This window comes from Conger conger, chromosome 7 (genome assembly GCF_963514075.1).
Source record: "Conger conger chromosome 7, fConCon1.1, whole genome shotgun sequence".
Lineage (NCBI taxonomy): Eukaryota > Metazoa > Chordata > Actinopteri > Anguilliformes > Congridae > Conger > Conger conger.
Genome location: NC_083766.1, coordinates 39,862,422 through 39,870,986, shown reverse-complemented (window position 1 = coordinate 39,870,986; position 8,565 = coordinate 39,862,422). Strand labels below are relative to the sequence as shown.

General features: G+C 40.1%; 1 protein-coding gene across 2 annotated transcripts; it reads right to left on the bottom strand.

Moving 5' to 3' along the window:
* On the bottom strand, window positions 1-7,643 carry mmp30 (matrix metallopeptidase 30). Of its 2 annotated transcripts, XM_061250473.1 has the most exons (11): window positions 7,382-7,643; window positions 6,137-6,372; window positions 5,802-5,950; window positions 5,588-5,713; window positions 5,323-5,484; window positions 5,035-5,206; window positions 4,526-4,656; window positions 4,074-4,233; window positions 1,990-2,093; window positions 1,705-1,835; window positions 1-1,063 (listed from the first exon to the last, which is right to left on the bottom strand). In XM_061250473.1, exons 1-10 carry the CDS (start codon window positions 7,490-7,492, stop codon window positions 1,711-1,713), a joined length of 1,476 nt encoding a protein of 491 aa, XP_061106457.1. In that variant the 5' UTR covers window positions 7,493-7,643; the 3' UTR covers window positions 1-1,063; window positions 1,705-1,710. The 2 variants fall into 2 exon arrangements, with proteins under 2 accessions (XP_061106457.1, XP_061106458.1); XM_061250474.1 differs by lacking the exon at window positions 1-1,063 and having other exon boundaries at window positions 1,609-1,835.
* Window positions 7,644-8,565: the final 922 nt, after the last annotated feature.

Sequence of the window (8,565 nt, the reverse complement as noted above, 5' to 3'; positions counted from 1 at the left end):
TTTGAACAAACAAACAAACAGAGCAAAAGTCACCAAAGTTAACTATCCAAACACTGCTTACCTAGCCAACTAAAATACTGATACACAAGTCACAGAGACAACAATTAAGGTTCACAGGGAGGTAGGGAGGGATGGGGAGAGGTGCTGTTTGAAGAGGTGTGTCTTCAGCTTGCGCTTGAAGGTGGGGAGGGATTCTATAGTTCTGACCTCAACGGGGAGTTCGTTCCACCACCGTGGAGCCAGAACAGACAGTAGTCGTGAGCGTGAGGTGGAGGTTCTGAGAGGGGGAGGTGCCAAGCGGCCTGTGGAGGCTGAACGAAGAGGTCTGGCAGGGGTGTAGGGTCTGATGATTTTTTGCAGATAAGCTGGGGAAGACCCTTTAACTGCTTGGAAGGCTAGCACCAATGTTTTGAATTTGATGCGAGCCATGACAGGCAGCCAGTGGAGGGAAGTAAGCAGGGGGGTGACGTGTGAGTATTTGGGAAGGTTGAAGACCAGACGAGATGTCCGTTCTGCTAAGTAGTAGAGTTTTAAATTTATCGTCCTATTTTCTACCGGTTGAGAATGTTCTCCGTAGTAGTAAGTCACCTGAGGATAACCACTCCTACAGGTTGACCTGCAGGAAAGTGGGGGCGCATCGTAGCAGAACTTTTATAGTGGAAAATGTAGGCTTAGAAAAATATGTTTTTAAATACATATAATGCTTGAATAATAAAAATTATGCACATTTGTTTTATTGTTAGGCGGCACGGATGGTGCAGTGGGTAGCACTGCCACCCCACAGCAAGGAGGTCCTGGGTTCGAATTCCAGTCGGCCGGGGCCTCTCTGTGTGGAGTTTGCATGTTCTCCCCGTGTTTGCGTGGGTTTCCTCCGGGTACTCCGGTTTCCTCCCACAGTCCAAAGACATGCAGGTTAGGCTGTTTGGAGAGTCGAAATTGCCCATAGGTATGAGTGTGTGAGTGAATGGTGTGTGTGCTCTGCGATGGACTGGCGACCTGTCCAGGGCGTATTCCTGCCTTTCGCCCAATGTATGCTGGGATAGGCTCCAGCCCCCCTGCGACCCTGTTCAGGATAAGCGGGTTAGGATAATGAATGAATGAATTAATGTTTTATTGTTGCCAACAGGTAAGTGTCACATTAAACCACTATGTTACTCCTTTAAACACAAATCTGTTCATACGGGTAGTTCTTGGCCCAATGATCCAAAGCAAAAAAATCTCAAAAACCATGAATGAATGCAGTTCTGCAAATAATGTTGATAAAATGTGCACAATTTCATAATGCAAATAAAAATAAATGGATAAGGCATAGACTACTAAACTGCCTAATTGTGGAGAGCTAGCTATATCTGATGATACTGAGTATTTTGTGAATTAATCATTGTATTGATACTCAAGGAAAACCAGGGGAAATCCCCACCACTGGTTAGTGATTAAAACTGATTTTTCCCAATTGTTTTGAACATGATGTGAATGTTTTTTGATTGATTAGTCAGAACACTGGCACACTTGTTAATTAATGAAAATGAAAGAAAACAGCTTGAGCTCCATGATTATATTAAAGGAAAGTTTTGTGCCCAACCAATTTTGAGATCACAAGAAACCTGATAAACAAGATGTATTTTTATTTAGGGAAAAAACATCTTTAATGCACCTTTGATGCCACAAATGTATAGTGTACTGTGTTTTATTAAGAATACATACATAGCTTTAATATACTGATAAGCCTGCTTGGTTGCAGTCCAGCCATTCATTGTTCAAGTGTCCACGGCCCAGTCTTCTGAAGCGATAGTCATACTCACTCAGCATGGCACCTTCAGACAAATATAAGAATCCTGTTCGGGAAAAGGGATATAATACCCCAAGAGGAGAGATGTATTTAACCATGGTATTAGAGTGGATGGGCCAGAAAAGAAATGTCATTCCTAGAGTGTAAGACCTTGTTATTCATTTCATTTTACTACATACAGTATTGTATATTCTACTTACCAAAGAACTCAAAGGCAGCATCCACCTTTGAACCAATTCCTTGGAAATCATGAGCGATGTCTCTGGGATATCCACGGTCCATTCTGTTTTTCCTTTCATTAAAACTGGATAAAAAATTTTTGCAGAGCCTTTTTAATTTCCATCTATTGCTAATTCAGCTTTGACATATACAATAAAATGAATGACAAAAATATTTTAATGTTTGCATTTGCCAAAAGCCTCAAAAGACAAGAAAGTAAATTGATTGGCCCTAACGCCAACATCAGCCTGCTCTCCATCAAGGTAACAGCACAGATCTGTGGCAACTGCTACAGGCATATATAATGCCTACTCTATGTCAAACAACATGTGCTTACCACTGGGCAGATTGTTTAAGATTCAAACCTCTCAAAGAATTCACAATCTTAGGGTAGTGCACGGTAAAGTGTATTGGCAATTTACTTATTTTGCACTTTTCTAAAGCTTGCTTTATTTCCAAAATGTCCCATTTGGTACCACATATCTTGTATCACTCTTTCAACATAGCTTACCCACAAATTGTGTTGGTACATAGCTAAACTAGTGTGATTAAAGGAGCACTGTCACGCTTTTTTCAGAGTTTATTTGGATGAAATGCTTAAATTATGTGTGTAGGCATTTTTAACATCACCGTCAGTGTAGTCGTTTCCTAAATATGGGGCAAAACTTCAACCATGGTCTTACAATGGCAGAGACTGGTCAAAGAGTGCAACCTAATGTGGGCCAGTCCATGGTGTTATCAATCATATAAACATTCCGAAGGGAGAACAGGTGGCAATTGTGCATTATTGTAATTCTTTATGCCATTTCAGTATATAGTAAATGCATGTTTGAATTCATAAGGAATACATGAAATATACTGTGATGTCCTGTGATCTGATTCCCCTGCATTGTTGTGTTGGATTGCACTGTGTCACAGTATCAATATTTAAGTTAATTAAGTTTTTCTGAATTTTGAATAAATTGGGCCAAAGCAGAAAAACTGCAAAGAAAATCTAGTTTTGCGATCCCTTCATCCGCATTTAATAGGTACGCGAATGCCATCTACTGGCAAAAAGTGGTATTTGCCATTCATTGAAGAATAAATCTTTGGTTGAATTGAGAGTTTTCAACCTAAGAGTTCGTGATAGAGATCTTTTCCATTTCATCGATAATTTTGGCAGCCCTTGCTTTACTGTATTCACAAGGCTCATCATTGTCGGTTTTAACCCACTCAAAAATCATTTCCATTAGGTAAGTGAGGGTATGCAGCTTTTGGAGTGGGAATTATGAGGACTGTTTCGGATTTGAATGTTCCCGTTTGTCCGTTGGTATGTGAGACCGCTGGGTGAGTAAGTGCCATTTTTAATTGTTGTGTAGCATTTTGAAAAAGAGTATGGTCGTTAATGTAATTGTCTTCGGTGCAATAAAGGAAGCACTCTTTGTTTTTGCAGCAGAAACCAGCAATTCGGTGAAGGTACAAAAGGTAATTTCGGACTCCTAATGGTTAATAGAGGAATTGCACTGTTTATACTTCCCACAGTCTATGAATATAACCCGTAATTCATTCATTCATTCATTCATTCATTCATTCATTATCCTAACCCGCTTATCCTGAACAGGGTCGCAGGAGCCTATCCCAGCATACATTGGGCGAAAGGCAGGAATACACCCTGGACAGGTCGCCAGTCCATCGCAGAGCACACACTCACACACTCACACACACACACACACACACACAAACTTCAGATTAGCATCATTCATGCGTTAGCGTTGTGTTTTGCCATGTTAATCTATGAACAATTCATCGTCGAAATTTTGAATCTTGAGGTCTAATTCAACTTTAATAAAATGTCTTGAAATGGTCTTGTATTGGGATCCATTGGTTTTAAATTTAGTTATTCATGTTTTATGCAGATTTTTAAGGGTATCAATAACACAAAAATGGTGCAACATAGCAAGACCAAAATCATTTCCTGTTTTGAGGCTCAAAATGTGCTGAATGCTAGTGCCAACCAACGCAAACAGATCCTACCAACGCTACCACGCCCACTATAATAACTATTCCTCCAAAACCTAGTGCTCACCTCCAGTATTTGTTTTCAACAAAGAAGAGGGTTCTTCCCGTCCATTTCATGTGGACTGCTGAGTCTATCTTAGGCACTGATGAGGGGAAGCCCAATTTAGAGATGGGCTTGGGATAGCCAGGAAGAATCTTTTCCCCTCTAACTCCCCAGTACTGGTCACCTGCAGTCAGAAAGGTATCAAGTTCTGGGAAAAGTCATGCTGTGTAGGGTTGTACTTGTTTCTACGGGGCTATAGAATCAAATTGTAGTTTTAAACAAGACACTCAACCTGAACTGCTTCAGAAAATTTGAAACTCTACATTGTAGACAGGTTATAAAGTCACATTAACTTTGCTGTTGAAATCAATGGCACATACATGAAAGATAGTGTGATATTAGTTCTTATGAACAGCTTTTTAAATGATGGATGAGCATGAAAAGTAATTGACAGAAGTTATTGTACATTAATTTACCGTTGAAAAGGAAGGCTATATTTTTCCTTCGGTATTCATATGCAGCATCCACAGAATTAATAGAAGGCCAGGTGGACTCCACAGTGTTCAACTCGATGTCCATAAAATAGTGATTTCTCTTCCAGTAGTACCTAACACATATATTGATATATGTATCAGATATACTATCAAACTCTCTGGACAAGTAAATGTTGCACTGAAACAGGTAGTGAAGTGTATATCTTTTATGAAAACAAACATATGCAATAAAATCATAGAGGAACATGCTTTTCCATAGTCATGGCAGTTAATATAGAAAAGCCACAAACTGAAAGTGAATGCATGTCTGTCCTGACAGAGATCTTCAACTTCAAAATGAAACATGTTCACATTAAGGTCAAAAGTGGAAATTACTTTTCCAATTGTGGAGTGCTTTCTTAACACATAATGCACTGATTTAAAACAGAACACTTGAAAATATACTTTTTCATTGAATAGGTAAGGATGTTTTCAAAAAAGGTCAAACTCACCCATCTTTGAAGAAGTAAAGTGCATCCCTAATGGTGGTAGCAGCATCAAAAACCAGGTCTGGATCGCACATTTCTGGTTTAGGCTTTGGCTTGGGATCTGGTTTAGGCTCTGGTTTGGGCTCTGGTGTAGGTTCCGGTTTAGGTTTGGGTTTTTCATCTGGAGTCCGAACACCTTTAGAGGCAAGGAGAGGATTACATTATAGTACTCACATTCTGTCTATATGACACTGTAGTGTCTCTATATTGCATACTGTAAGATAACACTATTACAGATGGTAAAACAGTTACCATATAAAGCTTGGACTCCCAATCTGTCATCTTTTGGCAGCTTGTATCCTCTTGTGTCCACATACTTATAGTTGGGGAACATCAGAGCAGTGGGATCTCTTGAGTGGTCCAGGCCTAGAGCATGGCCAAACTCATGGGCAGCCACCAACAGCAGATTAATTCCTGAACACATAATAGATGTATGCAGTTAAAAATGGAGACATTACAGAGATTTGAATAAGGTATTGCTCAATTTCTCCAACCCAATGCTATGCAGTATCTATACCTTTCTGGCTCAGAGTCCATTTCTCATCATCATCGAAGTGTGTGTCTCCACCTTTATTTGGTCCAGGAGAGAAGGCATGGGCCAGAACTCCATAGGGACCATCAAAAGGAGAGGAGTCACCATGATCTGAACATCAAGAAAGGGGAATTGTATAGTCAAGTGAACCCAAGCAATAGACCCCTTTGGTGTGATAAACTATGGTTTTCATACTCACATCCACCCTTAAACAGGATCATGATATCTGCAGTGCCACTGTAGATTTGCTGGAAGTCCAAAGGGATAACATCACTGTACAGCTTGAACGCCTGGGCGATGGTGGCATCCACCTCTTTCTGCCTCAGGTGTTGTGTGTACTGGGTTATTCTGTAAGAAGCGAAACATTAAATGTATAAGAACACAGTATTTATTATGTTGCATGTGACATCTTGTTCTATAGCAAAGCTTCAAATGATTGCCCCTAGATTGAGTTTCTAGCATAGATTCTGCTCCAGAGGCATTGCATCACATCTTGTACAGACTTCTGCAGTTTGTATGAAGTCAAAACAGCACCTATATGTAACCCTTTTCTTCTCCCATTTGGGTTTTCCCCGAAAGTGGCCGTATCTGTTGATGTCAGCGACCCCGCAGCGTGGCTTCTTCATCACCTCCAGGGTGTTGGAGTCCAGTTTCCCAGTCACCTCCAGGCCAAAGAACTCCTGCATTGATTGAAGCCTCTCTCTGAGGGAGTCACTTCCAATTCTTCTGCCTCTGGATACATCGCTCGGAAAGAACTGAGACAGGTAGTACTGAACAAAAGATATGGCAAGAAAATAATTAGTTATGCAGGTGCTGCCAAAAATCAGCCGTGCCATGGACCAGCTCTTGTTTAAGACTGGCCTTTAAGTGATTGCCAGGCAGTCGAGATTAGTGTTTCAGCGTCAATCTCAAAATGGAATGGCAGGTGTTCTTGTGCTGTTTACACAACTGTAACACCATGGCATGGTGCAATGCATATAATTTTTTTTTGTTTTGTTATAATTATCATGATCTTATATCTAATGCTGAAAAAGGTAATGGTGTGTTACTACATTCTGATATAGGTGGTAGTGTGGTGAAGTTGATAAGTATTTAGGCAAGAAGATTACTGGTTTGTTTCCCACAATGGGCCACCGCCACTTCAGCATATCCTTCAGTAAAGCACTAGTTTTCAGAAAATAGCAAGATGAACAATAATAAATACATGTCTGCAAATTAATAATAAAAATACAAAAGCAGCCCAGGTGATTTTAGAGCAGCTCTACTCAACTACACATCCTGTGGGCCACAATTTCTGCAGCTATTTGCTCCTATCGTGCACTACACTACCTGATTTCACAAATTATTATACCTGGTTCAGATAATAAGCTCATTAGTTAAATAAGTGGAAGCAAACGCCTGCTGACACTGCAGGTCCAGAGTTAAATGAGTATGACATTTTTACACTTTCCAAAGACAAGTGTTTCCATCTGAACTGCTGAATTGTGTTTTCTGTCTGTTTTTAAATGCATTGTCTACTAGACCATGTCATGGAGCACAGCACATCTGCATAAGAATGATTAATCAGACACCATAGTTTCCTGTCAATGATCAATGGTGCGTTGTCAGCATTGTTAGCACCACATAGACACATCTCTTCCTATATCCTTGGGTGAGAGACCCTCACTTTAGACTAATTCATTTCTGAGTTTCATGGTCATCTTTCCAGAAAACAGTAACACAGCAGAATTTTTTAATAAATAGCACATTATTTAGGTAAGATTTATTAGAAAGTATTACCTCTGCTTTTTCTTGGTCCTCAAAGGTGACATCCTGACTTGCAGATGGGGCAGCCTGACAGAGACTGAACACCAATGCAGTGATCAGTGTGAAAACTATGCAATGGTCCATTGCTCCAACCTTCTTCTTCTGCAGAGAAGATACTTTTTCTGTCAGCTCCACTCAACCTCCCCATTTTATAACATTTGGGTGTTTGGGGTGTGGTACATAGGTCTGCTTTTGTGCCACACCCCAAAAGCAGACCTATGTCCAGATATCATCACAAAGCCTGCACTTGGCTTGTCAGTATGCATCTAGTACAAGAATTATTGCTGAACAAGGTAATTCTGGGAATTGTCTAGACAGGCACGTGGCCTCTTGGGTAAGGGATTATGGCAATGTGGGAGGAGGTTGCCCACATTTAGGTTTGCAATATCCTTGCAACATATCTGAGAACAGATTAAGATATTTGTTGCAATATATGTGCATCTCTCTTTACATAACTTTATTGCAGTGGGTGCAAACACAAAATTTGCTATTACAGCCTGACTGCACTCCTGCTTTGCAATACTGTGCTCAGCATCATTATGTAATCAATTACTGAAATGAGACTAAAATGTATTTTGCAAGAGAGACCTCTCCAACAACCATTAAAAAATAAACAATGTTTGTTTAAATTTTAAATTTTTAAATTCAGGCTCAGGTTTATGTATTCCTTTGTGGTTTATGTATTGCTATCACTGACAGAAAATGTGTTAGGGGGGGAAATTGTCACATATTCCCAGGAAACTGGGAAATTCCACAAGTATGGTGTGTCACAAGCAGAGGCGTCACCAATGTTTGCATACATTTGGGGCTGAGCCAATGTAATGAGGGGCTGAGCCGGGAAGGGACATTCCATGTATTTAACTGCATTCTTTAGTCCTTTTTATATTTTTATGTGTATATTTTTATGTGTAGGACTATACCCGTTTAACTTTACTTTTGTCAAGAACTGTTACCCTTGTGAGTTTCCCTGTGGCTAAATGTGCTACACAAATAAAGCACGACTTGACTTGTATCACCCTATAGTGCAGTCTGTATGTATTTGGACAGTTGGTACAATTTCTGTTCTTTTGGCTCTGTAGTCCAGCACATTTTGATCTGAAATAAATGTTAGGCTAAAGTACAGACTGTCCCCTTTAATTTGAGGGTATTTGCACATT